A 22197-nucleotide genomic window follows, 5' to 3' on the forward strand; every position below is an offset into this window, starting at 1 on the left:
ATTCCACTTCTAGCTCTTGGCGATGAGAAGCTGGGGCATCCTTCCTCACAGTGAGGTCACCAGGATTGCTGGAGTAATGTCACTAATGAGCCAATGGGGACAAAACCACATTCAGTTCTTGCCAGAAAGGCATCAGTTCAGTTCAGTCGCTCAGTCGTGTCTGACTCTTTGCGACCCCACGAACCACAGCATGCCAGGCCTCCCTGTCCATCACCAACTCCGAGAGTCCACCCAAACCCATGTCCATCGAGTTGGTGATGCCATCCAACCATCTCATCCTCTGTCATCCCCTTCTCCTCCTGCCCTCAATCTTTCCCAGCATAAGGGTCTTTTAAATGGGTCAGCTCTTCGCCTCAGGTGGCCAAAGTATTGGAGTTTCAGCTTCAACATCAGTCCTTCCAATGAACACCCAGGACTGATCTCCCTTAGGATGGACTGATTGGATCTCCTTGCAATCCAAGGGACTTTCAAGAGTCTTCTCCAACACCACAGTTCAAAAGCATCAATTCTTCAGTGCTCACCTTTCTTTATAGTCCAACTCTCACATCCATAATGACTACTGGAAAAACCATAGCCTTGACTAGACGGACCTTTGTTGGCAAAGTAATGTCTCTGCTTTTTAATATGCTATCTAGGTTGATCATAACTTTCCTTCCAAGGAGTAAGCGTCATTTAATTTCATGGCTGCAATCACCATCTGCAGTGATTTTGGAGCCCAGAAAAATAAAGTCAGCCACTGTTTCCACTGTTTCCCCATCTATTTGCCATGAAGTGATGGGACTGGATGCCATGATCTTGATTTTCTGAATGTTGAGCTTTAAGCCAACTTTTTCACTCTTTCTTTCACTTTCATCAAGAGGCTCTTTAGTTCTTCTTCACTTTCTGCCATAAGGGTGGTGTCATCTGCATATCTGAGGTTATTGATATTTCTCCCGGCAATCTTGATTCCAGCTTGTGCTTCTTCCAGCCCACAGTTTCTCATGATGTACTCTGCATAGAAGTTAAATAAGCAGGTGACAATATACAGCCTTGACGTACTCCTTTTCCGGAAAGGCATGCTATGCTAAGTCACTTCAGTCGTATCCAACTCTGTGTGACCCCATAGATGGCAGCTCACCAGGCTCCGCCGTCCCTGGGATTCTCCAGGCAAGAATACTGGAGTGGGTTGCCATTTCCTTCTCCAACCAGAAAGGCATACATGTTTATTATTGTATTTATGATTATTACTTATTGCTTACTAGTAGGGGTGATGAGTAAAGCTCTTTCTCTTATTCTATGCAATGACCTGTTACTATTTTTGTTATTAGTGTGTGTGTTAGTTGCTCAGTTTTGTCCGACTCTTTGCAACTCCATGGACCCTATAGCCTGCCAGACTCTGTTAGTAGCACCAATAATAAAATATGTTAGAATACCATAAAAGATATCTAGTTCAGTCCTCAAATTTTATAGATAAAGGACCCACCTTGAATTGTGCCTGGTTTATCATAAAGAATACTATAGCAAAAAATTATATTTGACAGTAATTATAAGCTAATGTGACAATGGCCTGGGCTGATAAAAATATTCTTTGCTTATTACGAAATAGCTTGATTCTAACTCTTCTCCTAGCTGGTCATTGTTCCAGTTGCTTAGAAGATTGATAAGGCTTCTTTGAACAGTTTCTCTGTTTAGAGTGGTTGGAAGATTATAAATAGTTTAAAAATAGTATTTCTTCAAATAGTGCTTTCTAAAAGAATCCACCTGCCAATGTAGGAGATGCAAGAGACACTGGTTCAATTCCTGGGTCAATAAGATCCCCTGGAGGAGAAAATGGCACCCCACTGCAGTGTCCTTGCTGAGAGAATCCCATAGACAGAGGAGCCTCGTGGGCTATAATAATGAGGTCGCAGACAGTCTAACATGACTGAGCATCGGAAAGTAACAATATAAAGGCTTAGAGATATAAGGCCTCATTGAGCTCTGATTGACTTTACCTAGTGACTTAACAGAATGTTAAGCACTTAATAATAGCCCTTTTCAAATGTATATTTTATCCCTCTATGAAAACCATGGTATCAATTGTACATGGCCACTTAATGGAAACACCTATCATCTTATCTGAGAATCCTGCCTCTACACATATGAATTCTGAGTTTTATAGGATGAATAAAGCGAAATATAAGGATAGGGAATCATAGTATTTCAGAACTTGAAGGATTCTTGGAGACTAATGCAAACAATACTATTTTACTGATTTTTTTTCTTTTTAATGAGATGGTATTGACTTCCCTCAGGCTCAACAGTGGCAGTCAGCTTAAATCCCTGTAGTCTTTCAATCCTGGTTTCTCCTGTGCTTTCCCCCAGTTCCTTTACTTTCTATTTTGCTTTGGAGATTTTCCTTTTTTTTTTTTTTTAATTCTATTTTGCTTTTCCAATATGAAAAATCAGTCTAATTTTTCAAGATAACTTGTCTATTAATAATTTCCCTCACTTTAGCAGTTAAAAAATTCAGGTGGACTGAATGTATCTTTCCCTTTAAAAATCTTTTTTTAGATAGTTAAAACTATCTGGACTCAAGAAATACTGTAAGACTTGGCAGTATCTACTCAGCCTTTGTTGTCCTAACCTCCCAAATCTCCAAACCTCTCTACCTCTCAGCATGTAACTCAGCTGTGTCACTCTTTCACAAAGCCTGCCCCAATTCCAACATAAGCTGTAGGTAATTCCTTCTTCGGAGAAGGCAACAGCACCCCACTCCAGTACTCTTGCCTGGAAGATCCCCTGGATGGAGCAGCCTGGTAGGCTGCAGTCCATGGGGTCACTAAGAGTCAGATACGACTGAGTGACTTCACTTTCACTTTTCACTTTCAGGCATTGGAGAAGGAAATGGCAACCCACTCCAGTGTTCTTGCCTGGAGAATCCCAGGGACGGGGGAGCCTGGTGGGCTGCCATCTGTGGGGTCGCACAGAGTCGGACACAACTGAAGCGACTTAGCAGCAGCAGAAGCTGTCCTTCTTACGCTTTTTCTGTTTCATGTAATAGTACTTTGGCCTAGTTATTCTAACATATGACTTCCAAATTTTTATCAGTTAGGTAAGTATACATCTTCTTTTCTAGTAAACTCTGGACTTTAAAAATAGCAGAATATATCTCTGATTCTCATTTGATAACTCTGGAGACCTAAAATAGTGTCTTGTATATAATTGATACTTTTTGAATAATTTAGGTTTTCAGTTGTTGTCAGGGTATAATGATCCCCATCACTGTGTTCTGAAAATTAAATAGTTTAAGCTATCTTTTCTATAAACAAATCTCAGAATTTTCCTAAAAATCCTCTGGCAATGACTTGGCATTGTTCAGAGCTACTAAATGTATTTATAATCAGCCAAGGGAAACAATCCCTCCTTATCTGAATTAGAAATAGTCTCAGGTTTGCCTGTCATTCATGGTCTTCAATAAACTTACTCAGTCTACACCTCCAACCAAATCATCTACTGGCTGATCCTTCACTCCCAATTCAAGTTTCACTCCCTCCATAAAACCTCAGTTTTTGGAGATCACTCTATTCCAAGCTCCTTCCACACCCGTTCTCTGTGCCTATCATCACTGTAGACGTAGTGGACGCCATGTTAGTGTTTGCTCTCTTCTCATGTATGTTACAAACTTGTTAAGGATCGGGACCACGGCGTACATGTTCATTAGCATCACCACTTAGCAACAGGCAATACAGAGTGGAAGTTCAGAAAACATTTGTTACTAGTAATTCCTGCAAGAAATTACTACATAATGCAGATGCCCACAACAATTTTCACTGTGAGTATAGGCTCCACATATTAATGTTAAAAGGAATATTCTAGCAGATGATATAAAGACATTAATCATTTTAAAGTGAAAAGTGAAAGTGAAGTCGCTCAGTCATGTCTGACTCTTTTGTGACCCCATGGACTGTAGCCTACCAGGCTTCTCTCCCTCCATGGGATTCTCCAGGCAAGAGTACTGGAGTGGGTTGCCATTTCCTTCTCCAGGGGATCTTCCCAACTCAGGGATCAAACCCAGGTCTCCCGCATTCCTCTGAGCCACCAGGGAAGAACAGCATAAATGCTGGTATTCTTCATCTTCACTCATTATCTGTCATCTGTTGACCATAGTTCTGGCATAGGAAACCCACTCCAGAAGGGAGAACATGGAGAATGGTGTCAGAAAGATATCCCCATCCAAGCAGTCACTTTGGGGAGTAATTTTCTGTGTTCCAAAGTTCTATAAAATATCTGTTTTGTTGTCTTTATTCTGTGGCATGTAAGGCTTGTCTCAATTTGGTGCTAGCCTGCTTTTCCAGTCTCATTCTGATTCACTCATTCAGCATTACTGACAGTAACTTTGTGCCGGGCACTGTACTAGACCCTGAGGGTAGCAAGCTGAACAGGTTCTTCCTAGTCATCCTTCAGTTTATGAATCAGTCTTCAAGCATACCGTGGATTTTTACCCTTCCATGTCTTTGCTCTTGTGTTTCTTTTGTTTAAAATTCCATTCTACCTGTGTCTGCCTGTTGAACTCCAACTCCTTGTATCATTAGTGACAGTTCTTCTCTGTCTTCTCCGAAGCGATGTAAATGTTTTCCTCAAATTCATCTTTACTTGTGTGTGTATATGCATGTATGTATGCTCTAGCACTTGTTGTATTATGTGACACCTTATATATATCTGCAGAAGGGAAAGGCTACCCACTCCAGTATTCTGGCCTAGAGAATTCCATGGACTGTATGGGATCGCAAAGAGTCGGACATGACTGAGTGACTTTCACTTCATTTCACAGGATGCATTCAGTAGCATAGAATAGAATAACCATCTGAAAATAACCTATGCAATAGGCTGTTAACTAATTCACATAATAGCAAGTCTGGAGGGAAATATTTCCAGGCGTAATGCTACAGTCCAGTGACATCATAAGATATCAGCCTCTCTGATTTTCTTCTCCACTGTCCTTAGCCAGTTAATTTTTAGTTCCATGAAGCCTTTTTCCTCATGTTACATCTACATGTTACATGCTACATCTCAAGAACCTGTTTCCTCATACAAATGTATCCAAGGACAGGAAGCTGTGCTCCTCTTCATGTGTCTCTCCCTTTGTTCTGGAGGAAAATCTTTCTGGCAGGACGTAATTCGGGCTTGATTAATCTCAGTTCATCCGCTAAGAACTGAGAGGGCAATCAGCCTTTCCTGAGCACATGACCATAACCCATTCCCAATATCTAAATATTTAATAACAAATATGCTTTTTTGATGTTGTATAATTTGAATGTGTCAACATTTTGAAGATACGCATAACTGACTTACTGTTTTCCAGATGAACAGTGAATTATATTACAAAATCATGCATAGGGAAAAAATTCAGCCAAAGTACAAAATATACCAATGAATTTTCATTTTAGTAATGTAAAAAATTCTGATATGGTTTCAAATATTACATGAAACTAACCTTGATTGAATTTTTATAAAGTATCAAAAAAGAATATCTATAGTTATCTGAAAAGGCTATGAAGATATTCTTCCCTTTTTCAATTATATATCTATATGAAGCTGGTTTTATTCATATACTCCAACTAAGACGGTATTGTTGCAGCAGACTGAATGCAGAAGCAGATATGAGAACCTAGCTGTCTTTCATTAAGCCAGCTACTAAAGACATTTGTAAAAATGTAAAATATAGTCAGTCTTCTGGTTAGTTTTCTGTTTGTTTGCCTTGGAAAATATAAACTTTTTGTTGGTAAAAAGAGTTATTTAAGTTAACACGTAATTATTTTTATTTTTAATAAATTAATTGTTTTAAATTTGCAGTAGATATAACCCACATAAACAAAATCTCTTTGGGGTCCTCATTAATTTTTAAACTATACAACGGTCCTAAAACCAAAAAGTTTCAGAATTGCCATCTTAGACCATGTGGACAGGGTCGCTTGATTATTAAATTCAGTTCTAGTGGAACATACTTTCAGTTGGCCTTTCTCTGTGTGAACACTTAACTTCCTCTGCTACATGGCTCATGAAAGCATATCAGAATAGAAGAGACTGAAAATGATGTGGTTATATGAAACCTACTCTAATTCCCTAAAAAGGAGAATTATTCAGTTTTCAGTACTTGATTATAAACAATAATCTGCATCCAGCTTCACAACTAGTAACAGTGTCCCAGTGTCATTTGTGGCTCGGTGCTTGAAATGTTCTTTCCTAGACACTGGAGAGCCATCCATAGCCTTGTAACTGAATCAGCCTACATAGAAGCCTACACTTACTCTAGTTGGAGGCCTAGAGGAAGGAAGTGAGAGCCTAAGCTCCCTGTGGGAAGTGCCAGCCACTGGAAAGGCAAGCAGGGGCAGGTGCCTGCCAAGAAAGACTTTAAAATTTTTCCATCAGCACCACCCTTCCGTGGTCTTTTCACTAACAAGTAGTATTTAGTGTAGAACCTTCAAGTAATCTTTATAGACATTTTTATATTAACATAAATATTATATGTAAAGATTTAAAATTTAGTCAGGATTATAAGATGCTAAGGACCTTATTCATTACAACTTACTGGAGATCCTAAAAAAGACTAGTAGAATTGTGAACTTTAAATATGGAAGAGACTGATAGGGGTCCCGGATCCAAATTCTTATCCCCTAGATCCTGATCTCCAAATCCCTTATTACTCCTTAGGATAAGGAGGCTCAAAAAGATTTTTTAAAAAAAGGAAAAAAGACTTTTCCCAAATTTATGCAATAAATGACCAAGGAAGGCCTAGACACCAGGGCTTGTAGTGCCGAGTCCTTGCTCAGACAGCTACCCCAGAAGGCCCTAGATCTTGCTCTAGCCTTTGTGTGTAGGAAGTATTGAGGGGAATCTACTGCCTGGCCATCCTCCCATGAAGGTCTGAGATTATATTAGCAGAAACTCCCCATTGCTGGTCCGCAGGCTTTTTTGAAGGTGATTGCCACCGTCTCACCTGGCCCTTTCCTACAGGTTGACTGCTGTGGCAGTCCCTCCAGGTTCCCAGGTCCCAGGGAGACAGGGCTTCTGCATTTCTGTTTATGGTGTGTGCCCCACAGTAGTCAGCTGTACTCCAGAGGCCATCGCTTTGTTCTTTCAAATAGATGAGTTTCTTGGACAGTGAGAAATGGATGTTGTGCACAAAAAAAAGGAAGCTAGGCTCAGGGCAGCCTGTCCTTTTGTGGCTCACTCTGAAAGCAAAGTACTACCAAAAAAGAAAATACATACGTATCTATATATATATAAAACTGAATTGTAACTGTTACTCCTTCCAGGAGGAAAACAGACCCATAATTACAAACTTTAATCTCCCTTTACCACCTAAAAAAAGGGGAGGGAGGGAAGGTTTGAATTTGAATCTAAGTTTGTTTTTTCAGATTTGAATGACAGTTTTAAACATATGCAGAAAATTATACTTCATTGTATATTTGTGGTGGGTCCTCTAACCAGCTGGCTTTTCTCCAGAGTCTGAGTGAAGGCAGTTCAGGGGTATCTCACAGTTGCCTTTGGTTTTTGTTGAGTATTGGAAAACTGCATTTACAGTAATATTTTCTACCTCCAGGCAGAAATTTTGAATGATCACTTGAAGGATAAGGACTTTTTCACAATTGTACAAAGATCCTTGAAGTTCTTTGTCATTTTGGACTCTCAGGTGCCATTTGAATGAATTTATTTACATGTGCTCTATGTTTTTATAGAACTCCTGATTCCCTGCTTTGCAAAGACAAGCAAGTTTATGACTTTTTTTATGTGTTTACAGGGTTTGGCCTTTACCCAAAGAGAGATTTCTTTTTTAATCTTTTGTTTGAACAAATGTGTAAACCAAAGCATTGCTGCCTCTCAGACTTAACTATTTAAGGTTTAATGAAGAAAAAAAGTGAAAGAGCACTTTTTTAAAAAAAAGTCTTTGTGGCAAAGTTAGTGTGATCAGACCAATGTGAGGGACTTTGGCTATACAACGTGCCCAGCTCTGACAGTCTGTGCTATTCTCAGGAACAAGTGAACCTTCCTGGAAGGGGCAGATCCTCTGGTGATTCTTAGGATCCAAACTCAGGCTTCTCAATAGGTCAGAGCCATTGGGACCTTCCATTGCCTTTGAAAATGTCCTCCCTGATTTCCATTTTCTCAATGACTAATCAAGGCTAAGGACTTCCCTGGTGGGCTACAGTCCATGGGGTCATAAAAGAGTCAGACATGACTTAGCAACTAAACAACAACAGCAAAAAATCAAGGCTAATCATTTGATTATGGAAAAAAATGGTGAATGTGGCTGTTAAATACACATTGCTCTTTGTTCTGGTGTATGTTCTGTAATATGTTTTCTAAGGTGAGAAAAACCAGCTCAGCAGACAGATTCAAAATTGCTTAATAAAAATTTCACGACCTCCTGGTAGCCTACAACAGACAGGCTACCCATCCTATCAGGCTGTTTTTCATCATACATTATCCACTTCAAAGTTTCCTCTATTTTGTGAGGGGTACAAATGATCAGAATAGGAATCTGCATTATCTGCACCAGCTATGAATGTGTCTCCAGTAATTAGCCTCAAAGAGATTAAGAAAGATGGCACAGATTACAATAGTATTTCTCCTGCCAAAATGGAAACTAGAGGCCATTCGTGGTTGTTTTTGAAACTCGGTCTCCTGAATTGTAATGCTTCCTGCCCCATTTGTTGCCCATAGGTGGGTGTGTATGGGAAAACTGATCCCTATCAACTTTTCCCTTTTCCTTGCTCTTCCTATCTAGATGCCCTCTATAGTTCTTTAGTAATTTGCCTCCAAAATTATTTTTTACTTCAAAGAAAGAGGGTTTTTTTTTTTCCTTAAACATTCTCTGCACTGAGGCTTTCCTGATGAGTCAGTGGTAAAAACCCACTTGCCAGTGCAGGAGACATAGGTTTGACCCCTGATCCGAGAAGATCCCACATGCCTCGGAGTAACTAAGCTTGTGTACACCGCAACTACTGAGACTGTGCTCAAGAGCCTAGGATCCGCAACTATTGAGCCCACGTGCTGCGCCTACTGAAGCCCACATGCCTAGAGCCTTTTCTCTGCAACAAGAGAAGCCACCGCAGTGAGAAGGTCTCACATTGCAGCTAGAGAAAAGTTTAAGCAGCAACGAAGACCAAGCACAGACAAAAATTAATTAATAGATAAATTTTTTTAATTTATTTTTTAAATTAAAAAAAATATATATTTAAAAGACCACATTCTCTGCACTATTCCAGTGAAGTTTTCTATTTGTTGTTGTTATTGTTGTCTAGTTGCTAAGTCGTGTCCAACTCTTTTGCTACCCCCATGAAGTATAGCCTGCCAGGCTCCTCTGTTCATGGGATTTCCCAGGCAAGAATACTGCAGTGGGTTGCCAATTCCTTCTCCAGGGGATCTAACCCAGGGATCCAACCTGTGTCTCCTGCATTGCAGGCAGATTCTTTACCACTGAGTCACCTGGGAAGTTTTCTATTATGTAAAGTTTAATTTCATATGTAGCAGAGTAAATAGAAAAATGCTAATGTAGTCATATGGCTGTGAGGTAGGGGGAATATTCCCTTTTTTCCTATTCTCAGTACACTGGCAACAAAGATTATTTGCAAACTTTTTCATTTTTTATTTCTTCTAACTCTTTCAATTGAAAATCTATGTATACCTTATTTTCTTTTTTCAGTTCAATTAAAATAATGCTATTGGCTTAGGTCTCAGTTCAGTTCAGTTCAGTCTCTCAGTCATGTCCAACTCTTTGCGACCCCGTGAATCGCAGCACGCCAGGCCTCCCTGTCCGTCACCAACTCCCAGAGTTCACTCAAACTCATGTCCATCGAGTCAATGATGCCATCTAGCCATCTCATCCTCTGTCATCCCCTTCTCCTCCTGCCCCCGATCCCTCCCAGCATCAGAGTCTTTTCTAATGAGTCAACTCTTCGCATGATGTGGCCAAAGGACTGGAGTTTCAGCTTTAGGATCATTCCTTCCAAAGAACACCCAGGACCAATCTCCTTTAGAATGGACTGGTTGGATCTCCTTGCAGTCCAAATCTTCTCCAAAACCACAGTTCAAAAGCATCAATTCTTCGGCGCGCAGCTTTCTTCACAGTCGAACTCTCACATCCATATATGACCCCTGGAAAAACCATAGCCTTGACTAGATGGACCTTTGTTGGCAAAGTAATGTCTCTGCTTTTGAATATGCTGTCTAGGTTGGTCATAACTTTCCTTCCAAGGAGTAAGCGTCTTTTAATTTCATGGCTGCAATCACCATCTGCTTAGGTCTAATGCCTTGTAATACAGACAGTACACTTGGGGATTAAAAGAAAAAAGATCCTATCAAAAGTCTTATAAATGTCTCATACTATTAATCTAAAGATTCCTCCTAGAATCAATATAAATCTAAAACTTTACAATAAGAAATAAATAAATTGTTGAGGATTGTATATAGTTGACTAGGTCTAGTGTCAATTCATTTTGGCTACTCTAAAAGAAGAAATGCTTCCCTGTAAATGTACCCTCTTATTTGTTATAATCCTAATGTATATCTTTTACAACTTAAAATTATAGCTTTTATTTTACAGAATGTATACTTTATACATGTTTCAATAGTAATTTTAATGATGTATTTTCAAATGTATTTTATAGAGACATTAGAAAAATGAATGATTTCATATTTTTATCAAAATTAAGTCAAAGCAGATATTCATGATATATTGTGCAGCATAGCATATTATTGTGTTTTCTAATAATTTTAAATGGAGTATATATCTATAAAAAATAATGAATTACTATGTTTTATACCTAAAACTAATATAATATTGTAAATGAACTATGCTTCAATTTTTTAAAAAGTAGATATTTATGAAGTCTTTGAAGTGAGCCATTTCCACAGTAAACACTTAATTGTGGATAGGTAAGGAGATTATTTTGGCCAAAATATATTAAAATAATTACCACTTGTAGAAATAATATATATTTAGTGTTTTTGATTGAATTAAATAATTTTCATATTCTGAATTTTGTTTTTAATAACAAATATTTCTTTTTCTGACAATAACATTTAAATTTTTTTAATTATATAAATCAGATTAGGATTTAACACAGTTAGCCATGGCCTACCTTTTACCTTTTTAGACCTGTTTAATTCTGAAGGGAGAGAATTTTTCCTCTACTTTTCAACTTTCAGTTGGCTGCTCCACATAGGAAACAGCCAAAGGAGAAAGATATATTACTACTCATAAATTGGAATTATTTCAATATTCTCTGATAGATTTAGCTTTCTTAAGTAACCCATGGAGCTTCTCTGATAGCACAGCTGGTAAAGAATCCGCCTGCAGTGCGGGAGACCTGGGTTTTATCCCTGGTTGGGAAGATCCCCTGGAGGAGGGCATGGCAGCCCACTCCAGTATTCTTGCCTGGAGAATCCCATGGACAGAGGAGCCTGGTAGAGTTGGACATGACCCAAGTGACTTAGCACAGCACAGCACAAGTAACCCCACATTTCCATTCAGTTAATCGCATCATCAAATGGATTTCTTAACTATATATTTACATTATTTAGAAATAATTACTATACTCTTTACACTTACTGAATTTTATTTTTAATAAATATTCCATAAGTTAAATTTGATTATTTTCATAAAAGTACCATAGTAGACGTACCTAACAATATCCAATAATTTACGAAAATAATCATGAACATAGCAGTTACTGTTATAAATTAAACTCAGTGCCAAGCTTTGTAAAATACTTATTAGCAGACATATTTATATTATACAAATACTATGCAAAGTTCTTCTCTTCGTAATTTCCTCCTTGACATTATAACCATAAATCTTAAGAAGAAGGAAACCTACATCAGCATCATGGAGTGTAGAGATAATTCCTCAAAGCAAATCTTGGATAATTTTGAAGCAACTTTTTAGGGAAAAAAAGTTTACTATCAGTTAGCGGTTTTTATGGAAACTGGGCTTTCTGCTTTCTTCATGTTAAATGATCTCAAAATTTCCTGTTGAATACATACATAGAGTTCCAGCTATTGGCCATTCTGTTCTCTGGTGGAAAGAGTGGATTTATTTTGCTTTCCTGAGCTGGCAGTCTTACCTTCTACCATAATGTTAAGAAGCAATAATATTATCTTTTAAATTCTTAATCCAGCTCATTTTACTGAATTTTTCATTTCTTGACCTTTCATTACTGTTGCTACTTCATACTGTTGCGCCAGTGTCGTACGACTTCCCAGCTTTGACATAAGTGGTAGTAAATGAGTTTGCATCTTATTTCACATAATTTGAAATCTTTTCATCTTGGTCACAGGCCTTGTACTTTGCTTTATAATAAATTATAACTGCCCCTGGAATTGCAACTGCATTATGTCACTATTTTCCTTATATTATCTATTGTAAAAGATACTGTTTTACTACAAAATAGTGACACCAGCTTTTATAACAAGGGCATCAAAGTGTTTATTAAACAAATTAGTAAACGAAATTCTGTTTCACAGCCTTGTTTCAGTAAGTGTTAAACTGCCCTACTAAAATGGAAATCTGAACCTATTTTTTTTAAATAAAAGATGGAATATTGAGCCCATGTGAGAGAAAAATGCTTTTCTGTTTGCATTATTATCTAAAATAATCAGATTTTAAAGTGCAGAATATTTGTCATAAATTTAAAATTCACATGTCTGATAGCTATGATTGGAAAAGTTGAATTTTCCTGAAGAATATGTAAAACTAATTTAAGAAAAAATGTATCTGGGGTTTGAAATATGAGTTTTATAATACTTCCAGAGTCAGAAAGACCCAGAGTAATCATGTAAATAATTGAAGATTGCCATTGCTTGGCATGATTTCTCCATGACTTCAGAAATTATGGTATATGAGGAGGGCATGTTCCTGGTTGGCCCAGTTCCTTCTCTTTTGGCTTATTCCCTTTATCCCCACATAGACATTACCATCCCTCCTTATAATAATGGACAATTATTTCTTGGGAATCATCAAAGCTTTTTTATTAGGAACTTTAAAAATTCATCTTATTTTCTTGTGACGTGAAGTAAATGCATCAAATCTCTTTCAAATTTATGTTTAGTGATGAAAATTTTTCTCTCTTTATTAATGTTTTAAAATTTAGGAAATGATGTCTTTGAGGAAAGTACTTTCAGCATTACTGACTGATGCAAAGCCCTAGTTCAAACTGACAGCCTGGCATTTTGTGATGCCCATCTGAATCACAGTAGATTTTGAAGAAGTCTGTTTCTTTTCATTAGGAATGGTTTGCTTTAAAAATAAAAAATACAATTATTTCTCTTGTTCAGTTTATTTCAATGAAATTAATATAAATTAAAGAGATAAGTGATTTAATTTTTAAAAGGAATAAACTAAATGTGCCATCTTAAAAAGGGAGGGGTAACTCAGCATTTTTAAGTCCCTTAAGAATACAAGCCTCTTTGTGTATGTAAATATTTTGGTTCTCAACTACATTGCATAGTGGCAGGAACATAATAGGTGCTTTGTAAGTGTATGTGGAATGAAAGCCATTCCCCAGCCACATTCAATGATATGTACTACTTCAATCCCATTGAACACCTATAAAAGAAAGAATAGTTGTCTTACTGAGAATTACTAATCTGTGTTTTGCAGTATTTGTATGCCTGCAAATTTCTTAAATGGTAGTTTAACTGGGTGTAGAATTCTAGATTGGTAGGTTTTTTTTCCTCCCTGCATGTTGAAGATGACCTCACGGTCTTCTGGTGGCAGTGATGGTGATACTAGTAGAAGCAATGAGAAGTCTGCCTTTAGTTTGATTATTATTTCTTTGTGGAATAGCTTATCTTTTTTCTCTGTTTATAAGATAGTCTCTCTTCTGTGACATAACAAGGTACAGATTTACTTTTATTTTTCACACTAGAGATTCTCCTTCTTTAGTTTGAAGATTTGTGCCTTCTTATTCTCTGCCATTATATCTTTGGCATTATCTCTTCTATTTTCTCTATTCTATCCTTCTAATATTTTATAAATATGGTTTATCTTCTGACAGGTCTTCTGTCTTTTAATTTTTCTTTCTTGTTTTTCTTTTTTAATCTCTGCACAGCATTCTGAGTAATTTATTCTACCAGTTTATAAACTATCATTGTAAGGCTAGTTAGCCTGCTTCTTAACACATATTTTAAGTTTGTTTCTATATCGTCTTTTTCCAAACCTATGTTTCCCTTCTAGAGTTTGTATTTGGTTCTTTCTCAGATCTGGTGTTTTATAATACCTAGTACTTCCTTTATTTTTCTGGACATGCTAATGATTTAAAGTCTCTTTCACATTGCTTTGTAATCTATAATTCCTCAGATACAGATTCTCACATTTATTGTATCTGCCCACTTTCATGTTAGTGGATTTTGTATGTTCTTTATAATTTTACCTGAGCTCTTCCCCCTGTGCCCCCCACTTAGAATCACAAGCATTCCCTAAACTTAAAAAGTGTTCCTATGTTATGTTTTTGTATTTACCCCTCATTGAGATCTATGGTTTTCACTGATTCTGGGCTAGTTTTTTATGCTGGTTTTTAGCTTAGATTTTCCTTACAATACAAGTGTGTTCCACAAATCGCACAGGCTGGACATGTTTTCACCAGTGATTCTATCAAGACCAAAAAAGTAGCCTGTTTCTATCCTGTGCCCCAGTTCGGGCTTTCCTAGCTTTAATTTGAAAATTGGATATCCTTTTAATTCCTGCTGTGTTTTTGGTTTGTTGATTGTTTAACTCAGAGAGTTAAATCTTTTCCATTTTCCCTCTACACATGGAGTCCTGTAGTCCGGAACTTAGGACCCATCCTTGGGGGCTGCTGAGCTTCAGCTCCCACCTGCTGCTATGTTACTTTAATTTGGGCATCTAGAGATTTTCCCTTCTTATTTTTGAGCTCAAATATAACTTTATTGTTGTTGTCAAATTGCATCCAATATTTCCCAGGTGGCTCAGTGGTAAAGAATCCACCTGCCAGTACAGGAGAGGCCAGAGACCCAGGTTCAATCCCTGGGTCTGGAAGATCCCCTGGAGAAGGGAATGGCTACCCACTCTAGTATTCTTGCCTGGAGAATTCCACAGACAGAGGTGCCTGGCAGGCTACAGTCCATGGGGTCACAAAAGAGTCCATGACTGAACGACTGAGCATGCACACATTTCTCTTTTTTGAAATGAGATGGGGACTTTCCACATATTCACCATATCATTTTATCAGGGAAATTGGAATCATACAGTTTACAATTATTTTTTCTTGACGCACTATTTTTAACAATTTGTGTTAAGCAAGAAACCCTTAGTCTATAAAATAAATATGATTCTCTCTGTAATTTCAATGCCTTATGGTAAACATCTTAACAATTACTTCTTGCAACTCAGTAGAGATTGAAGTAGGATTTATGAAAATAGTTTATTTCATTATCATATAAAGATTGTTATTTTAAAAAGTCTGACTACTTATATAAGATTAAATAACTGAAATTCTGCTTAGTAATATTGAGAAAAATTACTAAATTAAAAGTTTTTAAATATCTCATTTTATACCATTATTTACATCACTAATTTGTATCCTTATTTAGGAAAGTAGATGCCAGCATGTGTATCAGTATACCCACAGTCTTGACAGTAGAAACACCATATTACCATTACCTTTAGTATATCTTTAAGAAAGATATATCTTTAGCATATATCTTAATGAAAATAGAAGCATCACATTACTGCTAAATGTAGTATCTTTTTAAAGATCTAACAAGGTCTGGCAATGATTATCACTTGGAGAATATGATATGGTTTGTTGGTTTAGTTGCTAAGTTGTGTCTGACTCTTGCAAACCCATGGGCTGTAGCTTGCCAGGCTCCTCTGTCCATGGGATTCTCCAGGCAATAATACTGGATTGGGTGGCCATTTCCTTCTCCAGGGGATCTTCCCACCCCAGGAATCAAACCCAGGACTCCTGCATTGCAGGCAGATTCTTTACCGACAGAGCTACGAGGGAAGCCCATGAATATGATATACAGGCTTGTAAAGAATATTGGGAAAAAGTAAGACAGACTCCTTATTTGACTAAAAATGAATATTTTTTCAGTTTTTGCTCTCATCCCTTGTTTCAGACACATAAGGAAAAAATGAAGGGCAATATATCAACACATACAAAGGAATGCCAACCACCAAGTGAGGGCAGCATTTCATTTCCTCTTTACATTTCACACCCTGTAAGCCAGAAGAAGAAAAAAGTCTGCCGAATAGACCAGACCACCTTCATAATTGGAGAAACACCGAAGGGGATCCGCAGGTATGTCGCATGTAATAACACCTGGCTTTGTGAATAGTTCTCAAAAGAAATATAACTACCTAGTTACATACACAAATTATTTGAATTTTAACTATGCTTAGCATCTGAATATTTCAGGAAAGTCTGAATTTGTACACTTTAAAAAATAAATCCCCAAATTCCCTCGTAATCCAGTGGTTAGAACTCGACACTTGCACTGTGGTGGCCCGGGTTCAATCACTGGTTGGGGAACTAAGATTCCACAAGCTTTGCAGCATGGCGAAAAAAAAATCTGAAATGTTTCAGTGTTTTAAGAAGGTTAATCCCTGAATTGATAAAAGATGAAATACAGGTAAATGAAATAGGTAAATTTTATATAGGTAAATGAAATACTTCAGTGCATTCTATTCATTTAGTCGTTGAATATTTATTGAGCACCTGATACGCACTCAGGCATTGTGCTAAGTGCTGAATATACAGTGTCAAAAAAGAGACAAAGCGCTTACAGTACAGTGAGATGAGGTTTGGCATCAAACCATAGAATTTTCAAAAATAAAAAAACTTATAAATAATTATGAAATAGTGTGTTATAGGAAAGAAATGGACAGCTTCCTTTATAGAGAATAGTGGGATCAGGAGGGGCACCACTTCCTTTCTGGCGGGTAGTCAGGGAAGAGCTCTCTACACGAGTGACGTGTGAGTTAAGACTTGAAGGATAATCAGGCAAAGAACAGAGTGAGAACTTTCTGAAGAGGGAGGGGCCTTTGAGAGAAGGCTAGTGTACTTAGTGCAGAATAAATCAAGGAGAGAATGGCATGAGATGAAGGGAGAGACATAAATGAGGCTGGAGCATGCAAAGCCTTGTAGACTGTAGAAAAGAATTTGGATTTTGTTCCAACCACAGTAGAAATTGCTGAAGCATGACATGATTTGATGTATTAATGTTTCTAAAAGGTTTTTCCAGCTTCTGCCTGGAAGAGGGCAGAGCAGACTAGGGGAAACTATAAGGAACTAGGTGGTGGTGGTTTGCTAGAGTAGAGTAGTTACCGGGGAGACAGAGCCAATTGGATAAATTCAGTTCGGTGTTGAACTGGTTGTTGGGAAAGACAGAAGACAAGTTTACTCCCAATTTTCTGCCTTAAACAACAGATTGGACTCACTGAATAGGGAAAACTAGGAGAGACAAAAGGTTGGAGTGAAAAAAAAATCAAGAGTTCTCTTTCGCTCATATTAAATTTGAGGATGTGGGGAAATGTCACATAGGCAGTGGATAATGCTACCCTGAGATTTTGGGACTGGAGATCTAAATTTGGAAGTTATCAGCATAGAGATTAGAAATAGATTACAAATGGTCTTTACAGCCATAGACTGTGTGAGCAGCCTAGGAACAGAACACAGAGAGGAGAGGAGAAGCCCCAGGACTGAGCCTGGAAGGTGACTACGTACTCCTGCTGCATAGGAGGCCCTGTGTGAGACCCTGAAGTCCAAGAGAAGTGAAGGCTTCAGAAAGGAGGGAACACTGACTTTATTGACTACTGCTGAGGACCAGAAGCAGAAGGGGGAAAGCCCCTGGAGCTGAAGGATTCTGGTCGCCTTCACGTGAGCACTCTAAGTAGGCAGATGCCAAGGTGAGGTGGGCAGGCAGTGAAAGGGCAAGCCCCTGGGACTCCTCCTTAAATCTGGATGGGGAAACTGGCAGTAGCTGAAGGGCACTGTGGGATCAAGGGTAGTTTGTTTTTAAGTTGAGAAGATAATATTGGGTTGGCCAAAAAGTTCATTCAGGTTTTTCTGTAAGATTGCCAACCCACAAGAACCTGTTTGTGTATCAAGGAAAAAGACCAATAGGGGAAAAAGAGATTATGCCAGGGAGGTGACAACGGAAAGAGTGAAGTCCTGAAGGCATAAGAACGTGGGATCCAGACCACAGGTGAAGGTCTAGCCTTTGAGAGGTACTAAGAGAAAGGGACAACCTAAACAGCATAGTAAAAAGCAGAGACATTACAATGGAGATGGTGTTATGACTAAGTCGGTAGAGTCAAAGCTATGGTTTTTCTAGTAGTCACGTATGGATGTGAGAGTTGGACCATAAAGAAGGGTGGGTGCTGAAGAATTGATGCTTTTGAACTGTGGTGTTGGAGAAGACTCCTGAGAGTCCCTGGGACTGAAAGGAGATCCAACCAGTCAATCCTAAAAGAAATCAACCCTGAATATTCATTGGAAGGACTGATGCTGAAGCTAAAGCTTCAGTACTTTGGTCACCTGATTCAGAGAGCCAACTCATTGGAAAATAAGACCCGGATGCTGGGAAAGATTGAAGGCAGGAGGAGAAGGGGACGACAGAGGATGAGATGATTGGATGGCATCACCAACTCAATGGACACGAGTTTGAGCAAGCTCCGGGACATGGTGAAGGACAGGAAAAACTGGCATGCTGCAGTCCATGGAGCTGCAAAGAGTCGGGTATGACTGAGCAACTGAACAACAAGAGAAAGGCGTAAAGAAAGGCACAGATACAATGGGTATTTCCTTAATTAATTGAGAATTAAAGCATCAGTATTGAGGGAGAAAAATTGGAGGAAAGAGAAATTATGAAAGAAGTAATTTATAAAGTAGTAAAGCAAGCTTATGGGGCTAGAATTCCTGAGTGATGTTAAGTCCCTCTTTGAGAGTCATTACAGTAAAACCATCTGTGCAGTTGTACAGACTTCATTCAAGTTTCAATTGCTCATTGCAGACACAGAATAGGGAAACAGCTGAGTTTTACAAGGAGAAGGAGAAGAAAGAAAGGAAGATGAAGGATGTGTGCAAAGAAGTGATTATAAAGTTGAACCTAAACTCAACAAAGGGATGTTGATGATAGTGAAGAATGCAGAAGAGTCAGCAAATTGGAGGACTTGATGAGATGAAAAGTACAATCCAACACAGTTGTCATGGGGATAATTGAGTAGTTGAACTGGAGCATATGATTGAATTCAGGAATTTGGAAGTTGTGCAGTTAATGGTAATGACATTAGTGGTATGATCTTAGCAATACGGACCTGACATGAAATTGAGTCTTTGGCAGTGAGGTAAAGAAACTAATGGGCCAGGAGTTGGGTGGGACATCCACACGGATACTGATGTTACCAAGAATGATGGCAGAAGATGGGAAAGGAAGCAACGTTAATCCAGGATCTTGAGTGTCAGTCTCCAGCAGGGAGCAACTAGGAAGTCAGTTAATAAGATGGGGTGGGAGTGAGAATGGTTAAGCTGGATAGCATGAACCTTTAAGATTGGGAGGAGTTTTTAAGAAAAAATAATATGGAAACAGCAGTGGGAAGCTTGAACTCTAAGGCTTAAGGATGGGAGGTATAAGAATTTTGACTGGTGAAAGCTGCATAGGAGGAGGCAGTATCAGGAGCAGACAGAGGGATTCCTTGGGTAGAAGACACAGGAGAGATGGTAGATCATAGCCTGATTCCAGGGGCACCAAGGAATGGTCTGGAAGGATGAGGGATTAGATTAGATCAAGGCTGTAGAGGCCAGGAGGAGGATGAGAAGCCAGTGGTCAGGGTAACTGTGGCGTAGTGACTGAGGTAAGCAGGGAGAGGAGGCAAGCTCCAGTTGGTCCTGATGGCTTCTACAGACAATAGGAAAGTGCTGGTTGCTCTGTATGTTCCAGATGCTTCCCTCAGGGTTTTGGCAACTCCCAGGCAACTGGCCCCTTAGCTCCTCAGGTCCTGGTGTGGCAGATTGGATCACACCCCTGAGCTGCCCACCATTGCCCAGAAAGCTGAACATCCCACACTGCTGCAGCATTGCAGCTCCTCACAGACATATTTACAGCAGTGATTTGGAGTAAAGTTGGGGCAGTTTTGTACGGGCAGTTGTTTAGTCAGAAGGCCAACTATATACATTTTTACCAGTCTTTGAGAAGCAAAAGCATCTTATCCCCTTTGGCACTGTATATAAAAATAAAAGTATTGGGAGTGCCCTGGTAGTCTAGTGGTTAAGACTCCACACTTGCACTGCAGAAGGCCTGGGTTCAAACCCTGGTGGGGGAACTAAGATCCTGTATGCCTCGCAACACGGCCAAAAAATTAAAAGAAAGGAAGGAACGAAGGAAGAAAGAATTAACAATGATTATTTTTTACCTGTTTTTTTTTTCTCTATCTTAGCCTCAGGATAAATGTCTCATGCTAAATAAAAAGGTGAAAGGCGTCTAATATTAGAATGCCAACATCTGAGCTAGGGATCAGCGCCCGAACTTCTGGCACCTCTTTTCTGTTAACCATCCTACTCTATGTGAGTCAAGAATTTATACCATGATGCAGTCCCGTGGATCATCTGAATGAAGTTTCAGTCCTACCTTCACTTCAGAAAGTTCAGGCAGAAACAGCATGGTTTTTAGCTGTGTTTCCACCCCTTCTCCTTCAGTTCCTCAAGAACAAGGAGAGGAATTGAATTTTTCCACAGCTACTTACTCTTCATCTACTTGCTGAAAGACAAAGATACCCAACTTTGATTTCTTCCCCCACCCACACCCCTTTCCCTATGTGGGTTATGAGTGTCTACAAATTTTCATCACAAAGTGGCTAGCTTGTATCCCCTGGTTGTACCTTGCAGTCGTTAAATATTTAAAGAAAACTCTTTTAAAGACCGAGAATTATGAAAGCAAGTTTAGAAAGCGAAAATAAAATGAACTGTAATCATAACTCATCCTGTAAAGGGTAATCACACAGCCCGGTATCCTGGTGTAACACTCAGACAGAATAAGGTCAGAAGCACCTCTCCTCCCAGAGCTGACAGAAGCATGGGGTCACAGGTGAGGTCAGCACAGCAAAGGGGAACGTACTTTGGCAACTGCTGATACACCACCAAGTCTCAGATAAACAAAAGACATTAGCCTGTAACTTTGCCAATAACTTAATCTTCACAGCACAAATATTTCTTAGAAAGGCCATGAAAATGGATTCAGAAGTGATTAATAAACAAAATAATGATACATCATTACTTCCTGTGAGGTTGAGACTGGAACCTCTTAAGAACATACTTGATGCTTTACAACAGGGACATGGGCCATACCCAGGACAGAAATTTGGAAACTTGTTTTTGTGTTATTGTAAATATTCTCTTGGCAATGAGAGTGACTGTTGATCAGGCATAGCTAGTGCCTGGATTTGGAAATAAGTAACAGGACCAGTGTGGTGAGGACTAGAAGCCAGGGTGCTCATCTGAAACTACAAAAGAAAGTCCTGAGTATATGCTATGGGTTGCCGCTAAAATCAAAGGAAACACAAACTTTATACACCCTGGTCTCAGTGGCAAAAATAAGAGTGGCTTTAAGTAAAGCTCCTGTTTATGTACATTTTAAAAATCACATTTTTTTACCCTCAGGATTCTCTGTTGTGTACAGAATGAAATTCAAACTTCTGAAATTGGCATACAGACCCCTCATGATTTGCATCCTCTTCCTTGGCAGTTCCTCCTGCCCCTCTGTCCACCACGTCTTCTTGGAACTGGGCCTGTGCACGTTCCCTCTCTCTGCAGGAGGCTTCTTGGCTCATCTTTACCTGACTGGCTTGAGGTGACAGCAGCAAAGCCGTCCCTGCTATCCAGCCCACTACCAGTCACTGGCTTAGACACCCCTTTTGTGGGTGCCAACAGGGTATCATATTTACCTTCATCATAGGATTTATCCTTCCCTTCTGGTTTGATCTTCATGTATCTGTCTCTGCCAACCAGACTATAAACTCCTTGAAGACAGGGAACTGGGATTTGTTGACTGTTGTATAGTTTCTCTTACAGTGCCTTGCAGATAAGAGAGCTCTATAAATATTTTTTCAGTCAATAAATCGAAGTTTTAAGGAAATATTATATAAAAATAGATGTAAGTCTTCAATTTGGGGACTTTTAATCATTTGCTGCAGCATCATCTGTAGCTTTTGTTTAT

At 38.8% G+C, this 22197-nt stretch overlaps 1 protein-coding gene across 4 annotated transcripts in view; it reads left to right on the top strand.

The window, feature by feature from the left end:
• The window catches only part of ERCC6L2 (ERCC excision repair 6 like 2), a 157113-nt gene that overhangs the window by 130708 nt on the left and 4208 nt on the right, over window positions 1–22197 (top strand). For 3 of the 4 annotated variants that reach the window (XM_086417014.1, XM_086417012.1, XM_086417013.1), the window contains one exon: window positions 16105–16286. The exons of the other annotated variant lie outside the window; for it this stretch is intronic. In XM_086417014.1, the coding sequence (XP_086273140.1) occupies window positions 16105–16286 (182 nt within the window). The remainder of the gene's footprint in view (window positions 1–16104; window positions 16287–22197) is intronic. 4 annotated transcript variants of the gene reach the window in all.

Source organism: Bos grunniens, chromosome 8 (assembly GCF_055505025.1).
Source record: "Bos grunniens cultivar Pamir isolate PY7600 chromosome 8, Bosgru_T2T1.0, whole genome shotgun sequence".
NCBI classification, from domain to species: domain Eukaryota; kingdom Metazoa; phylum Chordata; class Mammalia; order Artiodactyla; family Bovidae; genus Bos; species Bos grunniens.